The sequence below is a fragment of the Microcaecilia unicolor genome, chromosome 14, assembly GCF_901765095.1.
Source record: "Microcaecilia unicolor chromosome 14, aMicUni1.1, whole genome shotgun sequence".
Taxonomy (NCBI): Eukaryota; Metazoa; Chordata; class Amphibia; order Gymnophiona; family Siphonopidae; genus Microcaecilia; species Microcaecilia unicolor.
Genome location: NC_044044.1, coordinates 40509368 through 40528470, shown reverse-complemented (window position 1 = coordinate 40528470; position 19103 = coordinate 40509368). Strand labels below are relative to the sequence as shown.

General features: G+C 44.9%; 2 protein-coding genes across 8 annotated transcripts in view; both read right to left on the bottom strand.

The window, feature by feature from the left end:
• Window positions 1–321: 321 nt before the first annotated feature.
• LOC115458069 (cathepsin K-like) lies at window positions 322–9740 on the bottom strand. The gene is made up of 8 exons (XM_030187879.1): window positions 9698–9740; window positions 8348–8469; window positions 8102–8224; window positions 4010–4159; window positions 3221–3439; window positions 2860–3025; window positions 1274–1379; window positions 322–1158 (listed from the first exon to the last, which is right to left on the bottom strand). Exons 2-8 carry the CDS (start codon window positions 8462–8464, stop codon window positions 1059–1061), a joined length of 981 nt encoding a protein of 326 aa, XP_030043739.1. The 5' UTR covers window positions 8465–8469; window positions 9698–9740; the 3' UTR covers window positions 322–1058.
• A 1446-nt stretch (window positions 9741–11186) lies between these two features.
• Window positions 11187–19103, bottom strand: part of ARNT (aryl hydrocarbon receptor nuclear translocator) — a 36053-nt gene continuing 28136 nt past the window's right edge. For 6 of the 7 annotated variants that reach the window (XM_030187869.1, XM_030187870.1, XM_030187872.1 and 3 more), the window contains 6 exons: window positions 17172–17295; window positions 15744–15846; window positions 15135–15282; window positions 14580–14739; window positions 14343–14491; window positions 11187–13310 (listed from right to left, as the gene is read on the bottom strand). In XM_030187869.1, the coding sequence (XP_030043729.1) occupies window positions 13221–13310; window positions 14343–14491; window positions 14580–14739; window positions 15135–15282; window positions 15744–15846; window positions 17172–17295 (774 nt within the window). In that variant the 3' untranslated portion in view covers window positions 11187–13220. The remainder of the gene's footprint in view (window positions 13311–14342; window positions 14492–14579; window positions 14740–15134; window positions 15283–15743; window positions 15847–17171; window positions 17296–19103) is intronic. The other variant, XM_030187871.1, reaches the window with a different exon arrangement.

Here is a 19103-nt window from a genome sequence, read left to right as displayed (position 1 = left end):
TATCCAGCTTGGGAGCAATAGATGGGATCTCTACATGGATGGCAGACTGGATAGGGCTATATGGTCACTATCTGCTTTCCTTTTCCTCTATTTCTATCTTTCACTCCCAGCTGTACCTAAAAAACTAGACCTGCAGGTTCATAAATGCATAAAGGTTTCCGGCCAGGCTCAGCCATATTTGCTGGCCCTCCCCTGACATACTTTTACAGATGGGACATGCCCATTTCTGTATTACATACTGCAAGAAATAAAAAGATCCGGTTCCATTGGTTTTGAAAGTTTTGTTTAATACATACATAAAATTGCATCCTCCTTTGTGCAGCTGGATACTGCAGAGTGAAACCTGACTGCAAGACCTGGGAGGTATTCTCTGCAAACAGACACCATTTAAAGAAAATGACTGAAGGTGGCAGCGCTCACAGTTACTCTTGTGGACTCACCACTGCAACATGGTGTGTTCGGGAGGCTCTGGCCAATGTGCTTTACAGGACTCACATCTGGGGAGCTGAACCAGCCTCACCCCAGACCTTTAAACGCCTTTGTGGTTTAAATTACATTGCTGCTACCTTAAAGATTTATTGTCCTTCGAGATCTTTACATTCAGTGAACAAAAATGTATTAGATGTTGCTTCTTTCCATGTAATTAATTTAATGGAATAGTTGTTTCCAAGTTTTGAGAGCACAACTTTGGAACTGTCTACCAGATGAGCTCAGATCTGTTGAAACTGGCATTTTACTGGTATGTAAACTGCTGGAATTATATTATCAATACATGACTGGCAAATCTTAACTGTAGTGTACGTTAAAGGTTCCTCTTGGTTTCTAAATATTTTATATTACTTGACTATGTTTTATTTTCTTATTCAAGCTAATAGCACCTATTTTTATTATTATTATTTTAAAGCAACACACAAAGAGGAAATGAGCAAAGTTCACCACTGAACAGTTCTGGAAGCCAACAGCAAAGGATGCAATATCGGCCTTTGGCTGGGGAACAAGACAACAGTGGGAAGTGGAAGCCGAGGCCTAGGGCAGGCAGAAGGGGCAACTGCAGTCCCTCACATTAGGGGGAAACTGGCCAGGTTGGCAATTCCACAGGCGTTATCCTTGTTTCTGGCCATCAAGACGTAGCCTTTGTTGCCCCAGGATTCGCCCCAGCTTAGGAAAGCAAAAAAAAAAAAAAGGAAAAGATGAAAATCGTTAGTCAGGAATGAGAGAGACAGAGAATCATTTATTCAATAAACAAAAGCATTCATTAGCACTTTTGCAGTACCTGTTCTTGACAATCCAGTGTTTTGTTCCCATCCTTTGGCCATATCCTACGACAAGGACTGCGTGGTTAATATCTTCTGCGTTACAGTTGCTGTCATAATACACACCTAGACAGAGGCGGCATAATTAACTTGCAGCAACATTTTATACATTTCTTATTGTAAATCTACAGCTGTCAGGGCAGGAGCCGCTCGGAGTGAGTTGGTATCAGTAATGATGAGATTTATATTAGGAAGAGAGTTTTGGCTGGTGGGGAGCGCTAAAATGTGCCCCCTCACCTCGGGCTCTGGACCCCCCTCCCACCCCTGCCTAGAACTGTTATATTTGTGCAGAGAAAAAGATGGAGACCGGTGTGGCCTGGGGGGGGGGGGGGGGGCGGGGAGAGGGGGTTGAAAAATTGATTAGACAAGAAGAGTGCTGTGAACTGAAAAAGTTTGGGACCCACTGCCTTACAGATAATATTGAGACTGAGTGTGTCTAGAGATCCTCGGCAAATTAGAATGTGATCATGACTTCTGATTTGGGGTTTTAACTGATGAACATTCCCCATGCAAAAAATTAACACAGGCATTTATCAGATAAACATTGTCAAAACAGTACAGTCTTGATTATCCAACAAATGGGAGCGACAGGTTGTTGGATAATACAGAGAAAGTGGCGTTAAACCTAGATATCCAGCGACCGGCACTGAATATCTGAGTTTATTATGGCTGCTAAAAACTTAACCAGCTATGCCAATATTAAACAGAGCTGCTATTTAAGGGCCTATTTTGACCATTCAACATAGTGGGTTTGACTCTTACTATCCGCTACAGCTGGTTAGCAGCTAACCGATTATCTCCCATTGAATATCTGCGGTTAGGTGCTTTAACGCTATTTAACCGGCCAAGAGCCATTCCTGGCCGGTTAAATAGTTTTTGAATATCGGGTTTGGGGGGGGGGGGGGGGGGAGAGATGTGTCCAAGAATCTTACCTACCACTGCTGCTTTTTAACTAAACACAATGCCGAGAAAGAGAGACCCGAGTGCAGCTCAGTGACAACGTAATGACATCACCAAGGTATGTTGAATGAGTGAGACTTTACTGTATCCCCCCCGGCCTTGTCCTGTACCCTCCACTCACTGTTTGTGCCTTTTAAACTAAACATGATGCGAAGAAAGAGAAAGCGATCCTCACCAAAGTATGTTGGATAAGTGAGATTCTACTGTACTTCCCCCTGGGCTTGTCTTGTACCCTCCACTTAATTTTTGTGCCTTTTCTACACCAACTCTTAAGTGACAAATGCACATAATTGATTCCAGCAGAAAAGGTACCAGGCAATATAGTAAGTATGGTATGAAAACACCAATTACGATTGCATTCTCACAGAATCCCTAATTAGCTGGAAAATAAACACCTAAGAACAGAAGCCACAAGTGTAATTCTCTTATAAGAGGAAGAGAAAACAATATTAAATGCTTTGTGCTTCAGAAAATGCATCACCTCCCTGTCCCAATCTTTTTCCTTTCACATGCTCCCAGTGGACAAGGCAAATGCAGAAGCCCAGGAAGGACGAGGAGGCTCTCTGGAAGGTGAGGGGCTTCTTACCTTTGCTGTAAAAATGGAACGAGGGAAGACTGGCATCAATGCCGATGGCTACAGGACCCACCCTGGCTACAGCTCTTTTCAAGGCCTTCTCATTCCCTCGTGGGACCTCCTTGAAGCCCCTGCAAGTTGCTGCTTTCCCAGTGGGGTTATACAAGCAGCTTTCAATCTGCCAGGAAGAGAAAGAGAACGCACAAGTCAAGGAAAAACACAGCATTAGCCCCTCCACCTGGGGGTTACAAGGAAGAGATTCTTCTTAAAGGAAGCGAGTGAAACCAAATAGGGAGCTGCAACCCTTGATGTGACTTCAGAATTATATCTCATTCTGTCATATAAGGTAGGAAGGAGCTGCTTTCCTTCTCACCTCTCCAATGTAGGGATAAGCCTCAGCCGAATCAATTCCCTTATTGTCCCTCACATATCCAAAGGCGTTGGTCATGTAGCCCCCACCGCATCCAGAGTTATCCATATCGCAGTCAACCAGATTTTGTGGGCTCAGAGGCACCAACTTCCCAGTCTTCCTCTTCAGCTGTCCTTCCAGGGCCCCCACCGAACTGAACGCCCAGCAAGACCCACACTGACCCTGGAACAAAAAGGTGATGGACACATCAGATCCTTATCGTAAAGGGGGGAGGGGAAAGTCCATTCTTAGTCCCTGACCCTACAATCCCACATCAGATGGTACAAAGGTGGAAAATGTAAATTATTAGATCTGCCTCACCCATTTGGGCAGCGGAAGCCATGGGCTCTCTGTACTATCCTGGAAAGAACTGCATATCCCCTCTAGATCCTTAATTACCCCAACCTGGTATCTGCACATGACAGTGTTACTCGGTCAAGGCAGTATAGACCCTAGTAATTAGAAAGGAACCCAGTATGTAGTAGATATAATAAGATAGTTTATTAAAATCTTACCAATAGCAGTACAAGCAAATCAGACAGTCACATGGTGGAACAGCATTATATGGCACGCCATGTCAAACCCAAAGAGAATGGGTAACCTGGTCCTAGTAAGGACGGGAGAACCAGCCACCAAACAGAGAGAATGGGTAAGAATAAGCCACCCAGCGTGTCACTCAAACGTGAGGGGATCTGGCCACCTATTGGTCAGAGAGGTTTGAGGATTCAGTGGCAGGATAGAATCTCGTATTACCTGATTCTGCACAGGCGTGACGTAGCCCTTTTTCCTGTAGTCGATATAATCGGGCACCTTCTCCACCCAGTCAGGAAAGTAAGTGTTGTTTGTTGAGCGCATTGCAGGAACTTTTAGCCCAGTCATTGTCGCCAAAATCTCCTCGCTTGTCTGAGGGAGAAAAATTATTTTTTGAAAAACCCAAGGTATGTTCAGAATAGATTCTGATTCAGCAAAGATGCCAGACATATAGATAACACTACACCCACAATCCACACGTAACATGCCTATCCAAAAAATCAATCAACGACACGGAAAAAATACTAGCCACAGTCACCGTCAACAGAAAGGAACGAAAGGACATCAAGAAGACAGACAGCTGAGAAAAATTAACACTACTCCAAACTCAACTGAACACCATTACCAACAAATACAAATAGGATACATCAATGCCAGATCGGCAGTCAACAAAACCACGATATTAACTGACTGGATCACAACTGACCATCTCGACTTCCTACTTATCAGCGAAACTTGGATCCATGACCGCAAAGATCCAATAATACTATTATTATTATTACATTTGTACCCCACATTTTCCCACCTATTTGCAGGCTCAATGTGGCTTACAGAGTGTTGTTATGACAGAGTCATGACAGGATATTGGATACAATCAAAAGTAAGCAGAAGATGGATGAAGAGTTAGAGAAGATGGTGTTAGAATAGGATAGTTTAGGAGGTGATTTGTGTCTTTAAGGGTTCTTTTTGTAGGCTCTATTAAAGAGATGTGTCTTTAGAGATTTGCGAAAGTTGCTTAGATTATCCATAGTTTTTAGGGCTGGGGGTAACCCATTCCATATCTGTGTGTCCTCCAGGATACAAAATTACCCACTGGACAAGAGAAGGAAAAAGAGGAGGCATAGCAATAATTTATAAATCTCAATTCACAGTCACAACAACGGCAGAATCTATTCTTCCTCAACTCGAAATAGCCTCAGTCAGAATCAACCACTCCAACCTACATGATCACCTAAACCTAATCTTATTTTACAGACCTCCAGGCAATTGGCAAGACTCACAAACACACTTTCTGGACTTCGTATCGAATACTTGTGTTTCCACCCAGAACCTTCTCATAGCAGGAGACATCAATCTTCACCTTGAAGATACTAACTCATGCAATGTATGTGAATGCAAAGACTTCCTGCAACTATGGGAGCTCCAATTGCCAAACATACAACCCACCCATAACAAAGGACATACACTAGACATCATCACCCACAAATTCTCATCAGAACCAAATCTCACACTAATAGACACAAAATGGACAGCCAGGCCATGGTCCGACCACTACAGTGCAAACCTTTCCCTCCAATGGAATACAAAAAAGACACAACAAACATATACTACGAGAGGCAAAATAGACCCACTAACATTCTACACTGACGAATGGACAATACCTACAGACTCACCCCAATTTCTCCAAGAATGGGATAACAGATGCAGAACAATACTAGACAATATAGCACCACTTCAAACCAGAACCTCACATAGAAAAAACTCAATACCATGGTTTAACGAAGAATTGAAAGAACTAAAAACACAGGTGAGAAGATTAGAAAGAGCATGGAGTAAGAAAAAAGATGAAAGCACACACAAAGACTGGAAACAACTACAAAGAAAATACAAATACACTATCAGAGAAACTAAAAGGACCTATTACAAAACCAAAATAGGACCAAACTACAAGGATACACACACACTCTTCTCACTCGTAAACAATCTTCTAAACACTACCACGGTCACCTCCAACAACTCAGATACCCCATCAGCAACTAACCTTGCAAACTACTTCAATGAAAAAATCATAAGGCTCCGACTCATGATACCCACCAACACAACGGACTACACAAATATCCTTGAATGTCTAGACCCAAAACCTGGAGAATTCCCAGCAGATCGATCATGGACCAACTTTGACACGTTCTCATCAAATGAAATCTCACATTGGCTCAGAAAATACGCCAAATCGCAATGCAAATTAGACATCTGCCCTAATAGTCTAATAAGATCCGCACCCAAACAATTCAAAATAGACCTCACGAACCACGTAAATCACAGGCTTCAAAATGGACTCTTTCCCACGAATAAAGGAAACATCCTACTCACTCCGTTGCCAAAAGATGCTAAGAAAAGCACAATGGACCTAACCAACTATCGCCCAGTAGCATCTATTCCACTCATGACCAAACTCATGAAAGGCATAGTGACGAAACAACTTACTGAATACCTAAATAAACACTCAATTCTGCACGAGTCTCAATCAGGATTTCGTTTGAACCATAGCACCGAAACTGTTCTAGTGTCCGCAATGAACTCATTCAAACAAGCAATTGCGACTGGCAACAACATTCTCCTCCTACAATTCGATATGTCCAGTGCCTTTGACATGGTTAACCACGATATACTAATACATATACTAGAATACTTCGGAGTAGGAGGCACAGTTCTCAAATGGTTCAAAGGATTCCTGACCACAAGATCATACCAAGTCACAACGAACGCGGACAGATCACCCCCATAGATACCTGAATGTGGAGTCCCCCAGGGATCCCCCCTCTCACCAACTTTATTCAACCTAATGATGATACCTCTAGCCAAACTACTAGCCAATCAAAACCTCAACCCCTACATATATGCAGATGACGTCACAATTTACATCCCGTTCAAACAGGATCTAATTGAAATCACCAACGAGATCAACCAAAGCCTCCAAATAATGCACTCTTGAGCAGATGCATTCCAACTAAAACTTAACGCAGAAAAAACACAATGTCTTGTACTCACCTCACAACATAACACAAAAAACTTCACCACCATACTGCTCCCTCCCTGTCTCACAAAACTTGACAATTCTGGGAGTCACCCTTGATCGAAACCTCACTCTTGATACCCACGTGAAAATTACGACGAAAAAGATGTTCTACACCATGTGGAAACTCAAAAGAGTAAAACCTTACTTCCCGAGATACATCTTCCGTACCCTGATACAGTCAATGGTAATAAGTCATCTGGACTAATGCAATGCACTGTACGCCGGGTGCAAAGAACAGACAATCAAAAAACTCCAAACTGCCCACAATACGGCCGCCAGACTCATATTTGGAAAAACTAAATATGAAAGTGCAAAACCTCTAAGAGAGAAACTTCACTGGCTCCCACTTAAGGGATGCATTGCGTTCAAGATATGCACAATTGTACACAAATCATCCACGCAGACGCCCCAATCTACATGTTAAACCTCGTAGACCTTCCTCCCAGAAACGCCACAAGATCATCCCGCAAATTTCACAACTTGCACTACCCCAGCTGCAAAGGACTTAAATACAAGCTGATGCATGCCTCTACCTTCTCTTACATGAGCACGCAGCTATGGAATGCATTACCAACAGACTTGAAAGCAAACAACGAAACAACTATCTTTCGAAAATCTCTGAAGACATTCTTCTTCAACAAAGCCTACAATGAGAACCTACAGCCTCACTAAGTCACCTCACCAACCCACTCAATTATGAACGCTTACCTTCTATAATTACCCTTTTCACTCCCTTCCTTCTTCTTTTTTCCCTTCCTAATCACTACACATTACTAACTGAATCTGATCTGATATCCTGAAATAACAATGTTAACAAATCTATGTAAGCCACATTGGGGGAATGTGGGATACAAATGCAATAGATAAATAAATAGACACTAGGCTCGATTCTTTCTGGGACTTGTGTAGCTGGACAGGATCCCTCAGTTTCTGAATGACCCATTGGGAGCCTTGCAACGCCTTGGCAGAGAATCGTCCTTGCTTCACCATACAGCCACTAAAAAGACTTCCCAGAGAGGCTAAGCTGTTTGCTCAAGGCCACACAGCGAGTGCTGAATGGAGTTGCCAGACTCTGTTCTCAACAGCTGCCCTACAATACCAGAACTACCTTCCAACATCTGTTAATGGGAAGCAGCCCAGAGCTCAGTTGCATACCATGTCTCCCAGGTGGTTCACGACCAGAACTTCCTTCCAACATCTCCTGTTAACGGGAAGCACCCCAGAGCTCAGTTGCTTACCATGTCTCCCAGGTGGTTCATGGCCAACTCGTAGGTGTGCTTCCCTAGAGAAAACTCCAGGTTATGGGTAGTGATGTATCTCAGGTTCTTCTCCCAGATCAGCCGCCTTGTCAGCTCATTCACCTATGCGCATGGAGAGATGAGGGCAGGTCAAACACATGGCTCACTACAAGTTACCTTACTGTTCTGTGGTTAGTGGGTGGATACACTAACTGGCCCCGTAATTTCACAGCACTGATGGGTTACCTTGCCGTTGTATTGTTTAAGGTGGGTTTTCGTCCAAAGCTCCCACTGTGTATCCAAGCTCTCCTCTGGGTCTCCCATCGCCACAGGCAGCAGCAGGAGCAAACAGAACCACAGCATCCTGTCTATGGAAAGAACATGGCGGAGAATAAACTGGACAGGCAGATTGTCATCGTATAGGCCGGGAGTTCAACCATTCCAAAACCGGTGATATGGCATCATAAGTCTTAGCATCTCTGTGGTTTCCTCCCTCCCTCCCTATTCTTCCTAGTCAGGCAGGCACAGAGTACACACTTTCAGAGCACAACCCATTAATTCAGTGCAATAGGAAATACCCAGATTGTAGATGGGAATTTAGATTGTGATCTTGAGAACATGTTCTCCTACAAAAAGATGAAAGGTGATTACGACATCGACATCGCTACAGGGGCAACACTGCACTTTGGTGAAGTTGGTCGTTTTTATTGGCAGGCAGAGGGGCTACAGCAATCCTCAGTGTTCCTAAATGATTGCAAGGATATGGCAGCTGTATCACAGAAGCACTGCATCGTTTTGGAAAGACCCAGCCGCCACTCATTCGTGACAGGGAATTGAAAAATTGCTGGCTATAAGCAGTGCATTTTTGTTACCTCACCTCTGTTGCCTTCTACAAAAGTCAGTGGAGCTGGAAGAGATGGGGAACATTGGCAGCAAGTACATAAGTATTGCCATACTGGGACAGACCAAAGCATCTTGTTTCCAACAGTGGCCAATCCAGGTCACAAATAGCTGGCAAGATCCCAAAAAAGTACAAAACATTTTATGCTGCTTATCCCAGAAATAAGCAGTGGATTTTGCTCAAGTCCATTTTAATAATGGTCTATGGACTTTTCCTTTAGGAAGCCGTCCAAACCTTTTTTAAAACCCTGCTAAGCTTACCGCATTTACCACATTCTCTGGCAACAAATTCCAGAGATTAATTCTATGCCCCCCAACTGCACCAGGGTCAAAGATGGGGACTTGCAGTGTTCAGTCCTCTATCCTTCCAGGTATGCACGCTTCCTGATGCATGCAAACCGTGCTCTCACTATACTGAAATAGGATTAAAAAGCAACAGCAAACTGAAGCATGTTAAAATGGACTAACAAGGACATTACTGGATGAAGTATAATCAGATTGAATAAGTTCTGAAGTCCATTTTCCCACAAGTAAAGATGTTAAGAGATTTACACATTTAGCTACTATCTAGTAAAAAGGAACAGCTGCCTATCTAATCATTCAGTATAGTATGGAGCAGGCTCGGTATACGGCTGTTATGAAAAAATATCCATTAGTTTTACTGAGCTTCTTGTAAAAAGACCGCAATCCACCTACCTAGTATTTGAAGAGCTGGCAAAGCTGCGATGCTTTCCAAGTCAGGTTGTTAAGGAAAGCAATTCACCCAGTGCAAAACATCTTATAGCAGCTGCTGGGGGGGGAAGTCCCAGGGCCCAGTGGAAAGTCTGGCCAGCTGTGGGCATGTGGACCTTAATCATGGCTAGTTATGGAAACTCTTATCTGTGAAAGCATATTAAAATATTCTTTTGAAGGCCAGGAATGAGCAGTTCCCCCCCCCCCCCCCATACTATTTCTGGTCTTACTCGTGAATCAGCCACTGATACCAGGGAGAAGTGGACCATGATACAGTGATAACAGATCTTTCACCACATTGAACACTTGCCGTGCCAGCATCGGTCGAGAACTGGAAAATGCAGGGCAAGTGTCCTGGAAACATTAAAAGATAAACTGGGTAAGGGGGTCGTAACAGTGATAAAGTGGATTGGTGGACGTGTCCTCATGCAGTACACAGTTACCAGAGCGGTGAAGGATTCAGCTGTTCTTACCTCCAGGGTACATTAAAAAAGGGGGGTAAATTCTTCAGGGGAATCATGTGGAAAGTAATTTGATCAACCAGTTTGTGTGTAAATACACTGCACTATAAAGTCTATGCAGAGTAAGCCGGGGTACGTTTGAACAGCATATGGACTAGAGTCAAATATACTAATTAATAAAATTTGGTTTTAGCTTTACTGTGATCCAGTCTCTGGGACTCCTGGTTTTGTGCCCACTTTTCTGTTTGTTTTACGTTTGAACAGCAGGCATGCTCGGGGTAGAGTACCAATGTGCATGTTGTATAAACACAGTGTCACATCTGCACCTTCAATTTAAGTCTCAAAGGTGACTTCAGGGCTTTTTTTGAGGGGGTACTGAGTACCGGCACTTTTTCCATTGTCTGCTAAAATTGACCCATGGACTCCAAGTTTTAATGAAAGAGCTCAGGCTCTACACACCAATTCTGCCTTGTCATAGATTCTGTGACTAGTTGCAGGGGGCCTGACTATTGTGGGGTGGGTCCCTCAGTGATCACCCCACCCCTGAAGGGTGATCTGGCATTTGAGTACCAGCACCTTTTCCATTGTCTGCTAAAATTGACCCATGGACTCCAAGTTTTAATGAAAGAGCTCAGGCTCTACACACCAATTCTGCCTTGTCATACATTCTGTGACTGGTTGCAGGGGGCCTGGCTGTTGTGGGGTGGGTCCCTCAGTAATCACTCCACCCCTGAAGGGTGGCCTGGCATTTGAGTACCGGCACCTTTTTTGATAGGGAAAAAAAACATACTGCTTGTTACATAATGACCCATGTTCACCCAGCTGATCCCAGACTCTCATGCTCCCCACTTCAGTTCATGTTTTACAAGGAACATGATGTCAAAGTGTGTCCGGACACCTCTGCCACTCCAGGATTACCTTTTCTTGAAAATTCTCAGGAAAAAAAAAACCCCATCAAACAGATCTGAGCAAAGAACACACCACACTCAGGGTACAAGAAAAAATATTACGTCTGTATTGTAAAACCTCTGCTACATAAAATTAATTTGTAACTTTTCATCACAATACAAAGCCTTTATTACACAGCATAATACAAGACCCCCTCCCCCCCCCCCCCCCCATTTTCTATTTCCCAAACTTTAAACATGTAACTTGATTGTATTCAAAGCACACGGTCCAAAAATTCATTTTTTAGGGAACATTCTGCCTTTCTAAATTAATCATGTCTTCCTATCCTTCTGTTTCACTTTCACAGCCATCCCTCCCCATCTTGATACAAAGAAGTGACTGTTGGAAATGTTTCAGCCCCAGGGTGCTGCCGGGAGGAGGGAGGGCTGCAAGGCAGGGTGCAAAAAAAAAAAATATTAGCCAAGGTTGCTGGAAAGGCAGTGGATACCTGGACTAGGTCACCCTGCACAATAGTGATGGAGGTGAAGAATGAGAGCAAGAAGGGGTTGTGGTATACCCTCCGTCTCTTTATTCCAGAAAGCAACAAAATGAGGAACCACAGCCCAAGCTGAAAGACTGAGATTATGCATGGTCATGATTATGTGCACATTGTCCCCCCCCATACATTTCAACAGGATCGTATTTCAAATCATGCTACATACAGAGAGCATACACCCATCATGTCAGGAGAAAACAACCCTTTCTTTCACACGGCTGAATTTATAAATCATCCCCCAATCTGCATAAGCTCTATTCTGTTTTATCAAGTTATTTCAAATATAAAAATCCTTCCATTTTGTAGTATAAAAAGGTTCCTGTAAATTCCTGAGAACAAGTGGGCGACTTTCACGAATGCGGAAACTTCTGCTAAGTGCCAGTGCCCTTAGAATAAAGGGAGGGTCACTTAACCCTCCTCTGCCTCGGGTACAAACAGACTGGGAACAGAGACATCTCTGGAGAACCTGAATGTAATGCACCTTGAGCTCAGATCTGAAAAAAGGCAAGTAAGAAATCTAAATGGCAAATGCCCAAAGAACAGACACTTTCTGCAATGTCCTTCTCCTGCTCTTTCAGCCGGCTGATTTTACACACTGGCTCCTGCTCAGGTTCTGTACAGTATAACCTGTACCGATTCATAAAAATCAACCTCGATCCCTGCAACTGATTTTCCAATTCCCTCTGCCCTCCCCCTCCCTCTTAAGATGGAAGCCAGAAACTTCCTTCTCTCCTTTTTCCATGCAAAAGTGACAGTCATGTCTTGGCACAAATCAGTCTCCTGAAAGGCAACTTTCCAGCCCCTGCGCAGCAATAGGCTGAAAACCTTTATTTTTGCCGAGGGAAAAGAAAGAAGCTGCCACCGGAGAGATAGACTTGATGTTGACGACGGAGCAAGTGCCCCAGCTACAGCCACACCTCATTTCACAGGACGAAATGGTGACAGACAAGACGCGTGAACATCAAAGCTAAGGCAACTGGTTAAGGATCATTGGAGGAGAAGGGCCTTGGACAAGTCGTCGATGGAGATCTTCCAATGCGCATACACTGAGATATGAATTACAAAAAGAGGGAGCTTGTTTTAGAAATAGAAATCCAGCACTCAGGCTCACATGCTCAGACGTTCGGCTCTGCCTAGTCAGTGGCTGGAGTGACCGTCTGTTAGTAATCTGCAACCACAGTGAGTGAGTGTCTCATGTACAGATGTGTCAGCCAGACTATAGACAAAGCTCCCCTCCCCTCCCCCCCCCCCCACCATTAACAGTAATAATGATCATTAAAAAAAAAATACACAGAATTCTCATGGAAGGATGGTGGCTGAATAGAATTTGGGGAGGAGGGGGGGATTATCGTCCCTTCCGCCGCGGTTCTCACGCATTGTCCATATGCTGGCACTCTCCGGAGTCTGTATGAACACAGTCTGCACTTTGTCCATTACTCAAAAGACAAAGGAAACACATTGTAGATTTCTGTCCAACTATGCAGCAGCGTGTAGAAAGACAAGCCAGGTACTGCAGGAGGGTCCTCTCCCGCTTTTCAGTCAGCAGAGTATAGCTCATCTCGACATTTGTTCCAGGATTTTCTCACTCTGCGAAGGATGAAAACATGTTGAGATCTGGAAACTCCTCACTGTTGTAGCTGGGTCCCTGTTCTCCCAGCATGGAGAGCATGTCCTGAAAAGACAAGGAGACAACAAGGGTATTAGGACCCCAAAGTGCTTTACATTTGGCAAACATACAAACAGCCATGACTGGTGTGAGAGAGGAGGCTTAGTAAACTATTACTTCATCTGGTTAGGACTCCTGTGTTAAACTGGGCTACACTGAAGCACAGAAAGCAAATGGGACAAACGCAGGATTTTTATTTATGGAGCTGTTGAACTGCCTGGGGGGGAAATTTTGCCACTGGGCTGAAATTTTAAGGGGCCAAGACAGACGGGGACTTAGTTCCCTGCACAGCCCTTCCAGAGACAGGAGGAGAAGAGAACGTTGAGTGGGCCGAGGCGTTAGCAGGCACTCGTACGTCCTATAGCCACCTCGCGCCTTCCTCCGGCACAGCCTTACTGTGTTAAGAGAGCAGCAGACCACCACAGCCCCTAGACTCATCTTCCTCACTCCTTATGCTGCCTGGGAAGAGCCAAAAGAAAAAAAGAACTGGAGCCAGGAGGGAGGGAAGGGCCCCAAGGACAGAGCCAAAGCCAGCACCGGTGGAGTAGCCTAATGACCAGGGGGACTGGGTTCAATTCCCACTACAGTAGCTCCTTGTGACTCTGGGCAAGTCACTTAACCCTCCATTGCCCCAGGTACAAAATAAGTACCTGTACATAATATGTAAACCGCTTGGATTGCAACCACAGAAAGGCCCAGCCCCACCTCCCCAAAAGGATCCTAACCACCCTTTGTTAAAGAGAAGGAGCCCTGCTCCAAGGCATAAATCCCCCCCCCCCCCCCCCCCCCCAGCAAAAGCACTGAATTTCAGCTTCACCCCACTGCTCCCATCTCTTGATTGGCTCACTATAAATCAAAACTTGACACGGGGATGGTGTGGGCGAAAAGGGAGTCTTCACTGTTGAAACATTTCCTGGCTAAGAGCAATTATGAACCAAAAAGTCCAATTATATGAAACCGTCATCCAAACTCCTGCCCAAGGTTTATAGCACAAATCCATCTGTCCATCATAAGAGATGGCTGTCGAAAAACTCTTACTGGGAATACATCAGGCTGGCTGGGCTGAGGCTGGACGTGGGGGTCACCAGAGTTTGGCCCGTGGTGTTGTCCTTGCCACTGTGGCCACACGCCTACTCCTTCTGCTGCCTGCGTCTGGAACTGGCCATCCAGCTGCCCTGTGTCTGTGGCTGAGAAAGGCAAAATTCATTCTGCAGGAGTTACATAACTACTGGACCCAAACAGCAACTAAGAAACCCAGTGGAGGCCTGCACTTACCAAAATTGCTGGTGCGATTGTTCAGGTTGGGATAAGTATGTCCGTTTGGCGAGGATGCAGATGCCGGGGTGGACATAGGGCTGAAAGAGGAAGGGTTGGCCTGGAAGTTTCCCATGCCGAAAGAAGGCGACTGAGTCTTCGCTGCCTGGGAGGTTACTTGCTAGACAGACCACAGAAAACCAGGATTTTAAGCAAGTTATTATTAATACATTTGTACCCCGCGGTTTCCCCACACATGGCAGGCTTAGTTAATTATTACTTCATCTGGTATTCACAGCACAAACTCATAAGAGAAGCAACTAGAAAAGAGCCATGCAGCAAGGTCCTGAATTCAGTTTTTAATCTCAAATTCTGTTGTGCTCACTGGCACAGCGGAGGCTGCTGAGTTTCTTAGCAGGGTGAAGAAGCAAAAGGACGGTGTGATAGGACTTCAAGTTTGAACCCTTATGGGAAAAGTCACACTTTGAATTAGGAGAAGGAAGCTGTAAGTTTTCATCCCAGCTCTGTTAGAAGCTCTGCATGATTCTGGAAAATTCAAGACTGATCAGCACGTACCTGTGTTGTGAATGTGGGTCGTGTCCCCGAGGTCCAGTTGGTTCCTGAGACCTGAGTGGGTGTGGAGTGACGTGAGATGCGAGCTAGCATCTGACCGGTTGAGGCGGGCTGCTGAATGATGCTCACTGTGGGTACCATCCCACCACTTCTGCAAGCAGGAGAGAGAGAAAAAGAGAAACCCAAAGTGAGACAGCACAGTATATGCAATGTCTGGCGCTACAGCAACACATGTGAACAGTCTGAAGGCCAATGAAAGGCTACTGGGCATCCTAGGTAAACTTCAGCCTTACACTCTTGTAACCCCCCACCCCACCCCCCGAAAACATGCTTTTGCATATGGAATTTTGTTTTGTGTGTTGTGTATGTATACGTCACACACAAACAAATAACCAAGGCAGTTTCCAAATTCATTTGTCCAGGTAAATAAGCAATAAAAGTATGCCTTGATGGTTCTGCGAGTTTGTGTGGCCATCAAGATCTTTTGCCCGCAGCTTCTCTTTGCTGCAACAGCCTAGTCATCCCCAATGGTTGAGCCAGCCTTGAAGATTACAGTCTCATCCCAGCCATACATATGAAATAAGCAGACCACAAGAGGCAAGAGAGCGTCACCTGAAACTGTCCGTGGGGCGTGGAGCCGGCGTGAACGTGCTGCTCTGGGGGAAAAGCTGCTGGTTGGCTGCGAGTGTACCGGAAGGCATAGCTTTGCTCTGATCTGTAAATCAAGCAGGAACTAGTTAGGTCATTTTTCAGCAGCATTTCTGGAAGAGCAATGAGCCTGGGTAAGAAGGAGGAGTAGCCTAATGGTTAGTGCAGCGGCCCGCGAACCAGGTTCCGATTCCTACCCCCACCGCAGCTCCTTGTGACTCTGGGCAAGTCACTTAATCCTCCATTGCCCCAGGTACACAAAATAAGTACCTTATAGAATATGTAAACCACTTTGATTGTAACCACAGAAAGGCAGTAGATCAAATCCTATCTCCTAAACAGAGGATACCCAGCTACTCACGGATGCATGATCCAGAAAGGATTCATTTAGAAATTACATCCCCTAAAGACTGAAGGGACCAGGGTGGAGTCAGCACATGCCCTGCTCAAGGCACCATCCACCAGACCACCCTTCTCCTCCTACAATTAAAAGGTAATGAGCGACCACTAACCCCTCTGTTCTTATGAGCCAGAAACAGACACACAACAGAAAGTTAACTACCTCAGCTGGGGAGGAGGTCCTCCTGTCATCATGGCTACAATATCTCATATTCACCTAAGAAATGCCTCTGTGGGCTCAGCGGAGGGAACAGAAAAGGAGCAACAGCCTCTAACACACAGCACAAAAAAAGATTTGGAAACATTTGATCATCTGACTTTCAGAAAATCACACCAAAGTCCCTCCTTGTATCCATAACTCCTGAACTGTAGCTATCATAACGGCATATTGAACTCTATTACCCTTTATCCTTTTCTTCTCCTCTGCAATTACTCACTAACCTCTTCAACTTCATTGTACTTGTTACTGGATTGATGTATGCCTTTTCAGACTGATGTAAGACACATTGAGCCTGCCCGTGGGTGGGAAAATGTGGGATATAAATGCTATAAATAAATAAACCCCCAAAGCTACGCAGACTGGACTGGCCCACCCCATAGTCCCTCTGCAATGGGCTCAAAAATCTTCTTCAAATCTTTGAAAACAATACTGTCCTCCTGTTTCAAACCCAGCAAATAAAACATCTCATTTACTTAGAATCCCGGACACTGCAGAGCCCTTCAAATCCCCTTTGTAAGCGAGGTTTACCACTTTCAATATACCGTAGTGAGTGTAACTTACAGAAACGGGGTCATGGATTTGATATACCTCCTTTCTGCGGTACAACCAAAGCGCTTTACATATTATACACAGTTTCTCTGTCCTTTGTGGCCATGGAGGGTAAAGTCACAAAAAGCTGCTGAGGGAATTGAACCCGGCTCCCCGCCAGCTGCGCTAACCATTAGGCTCTTTACTGGGGACTCCCTTACACCCCGAGTAGCTCCATCACTCACCTACAGCTTTACGATTATACATATCGGTGAACCGAAGGTCTCTGTCCTGCCCAAAGAGGGTTTCGCCTTTCTCAAGCAGCTTGCTGTGTTCGGCTCCACCGGCAGTCACAGGCTGCACAGGAACCTTAAAAAGAAGGGACGTAACGGAGTTTTAAACGTCTGCTGATGTGACCATATGTGCATGCGTCTTCCTTACCGCCCTGTTCATTTCATTCTGTAGCCATGGTAGGAAAAAAATCTAATCTTTTTTTCAATTTATTAGGATATACAGTGGGGGAAATAAGTATTTGATCCCTTGCTGATTTTGTAAGTTTGCCCACTGACAAAGACATGAGCAGCCCATAATTGAAGGGTAGGTTATTGGTAACAGTGAGAGATAGCACATCACAAATTAAATCCGGAAAATCACATTGTGGAAAGTATATGAATTTATTTGCATTCTGCAGAGGGAAATAAGTATTTGATCCCCCACCAACCAGTAAGAGATCTGGCCCCTACAGACCAGGTAGATGCTCCAAATCAACTCGTTACCTGCATGACAGACAGCTGTCGGCAATGGTCACCTGTATGAAAGACACCTGTCCACAGACTCAGTGAATCAGTCAGACTCTAACCTCTACAAAATGGCCAAGAGCAAGGAGCTGTCTAAGGATGTCAGGGACAAGATCATACACCTGCACAAGGCTGGAATGGGCTACAAAACCATCAGTAAGACGCTGGGCGAGAAGGAGACAACTGTTGGTGCCATAGTAAGAAAATGGAAGAAGTACAAAATGACTGTCAATCGACAAAGATCTGGGGCTCCACGCAAAATCTCACCTCGTGGGGTATCCTTGATCATGAGGAAGGTTAGAAATCAGCCTACAACTACAAGGGGGGAACTTGTCAATGATCTCAAGGCAGCTGGGACCACTGTCACCACGAAAACCATTGGTAACACATTACGACATAACGGATTGCAATCCTGCAGTGCCCGCAAGGTCCCCCTGCTCCGGAAGGCACATGTGACGGCCCGTCTGAAGTTTGCCAGTGAACACCTGGATGATGCCGAGAGTGATTGGGAGAAGGTGCTGTGGTCAGATGAGACAAAAATTGAGCTCTTTGGCATGAACTCAACTCGCCGTGTTTGGAGGAAGAGAAATGCTGCCTATGACCCAAAGAACACCGTCCCCACTGTCAAGCATGGAGGTGGAAATGTTATGTTTTGGGGGTGTTTCTCTGCTAAGGGCACAGGACTACTTCACCGCATCAATGGGAGAATGGATGGGGCCATGTACCGTACAATTCTGAGTGACAACCTCCTTCCCTCCGCCAGGGCCTTAAAAATGGGTCGTGGCTGGGTCTTCCAGCACGACAATGACCCAAAACATACAGCCAAGGCAACAAAGGAGTGGCTCAGGAAGAAGCACATTAGGGTCATGGAGTGGCCTAGCCAGTCACCAGACCTTAATCCCATTGAAAACTTATGGAGGGAGCTGAAGCTGCGAGTTGCCAAGCGACAGCCCAGAACTCTTAATGATTTAGAGATGATCTGCAAAGAGGAGTGGACCAAAATTCCTCCTGACATGTGTGCAAACCTCATCATCAACTACAGAAGACGTCTGACCGCTGTGCTTGCCAACAAGGGTTTTGCCACCAAGTATTAGGTCTTGTTTGCCAGAGGGATTAAATACTTATTTCCCTCTGCAGAATGCAAATAAATTCATATACTTTCCACAATGTGATTTTCCGGATTTAATTTGTGATGTGCTATCTCTCACTGTTACCAATAACCTACCCTTCAATTATGGGCTGCTCATGTCTTTGTCAGTGGGCAAACTTACAAAATCAGCAAGGGATCAAATACTTATTTCCCCCACTGTATCTCATGCTTATTAATTTCTACAGCACCTCCCCTATCTAAAAGGCAGTTCAAAGTGCTTCACAATGATG

What these genes read in the sequence shown, in the direction of transcription:
- LOC115458069 (XM_030187879.1), bottom strand. Translation starts at nt 8,464, where the DNA reads ATGCTGTGGTTCTGTTTGCTCCTGCTGCTGCCTGTGGCGATGGGAGAC. An exon ending in TGAACCACCTGGGAGACATG is followed by an intron (nt 4,160 to 8,101) that starts GTAAGCAACTGA and finishes TTTCTCCCTCAG; the next exon opens with ACAAGCGAGGAGATTTTGGC. An exon ending in GTTCCATTTTTACAGCAAAG is followed by an intron (nt 1,380 to 2,859) that starts GTAAGAAGCCCC and finishes GCCTCTGTCTAG; the next exon opens with GTGTGTATTATGACAGCAAC.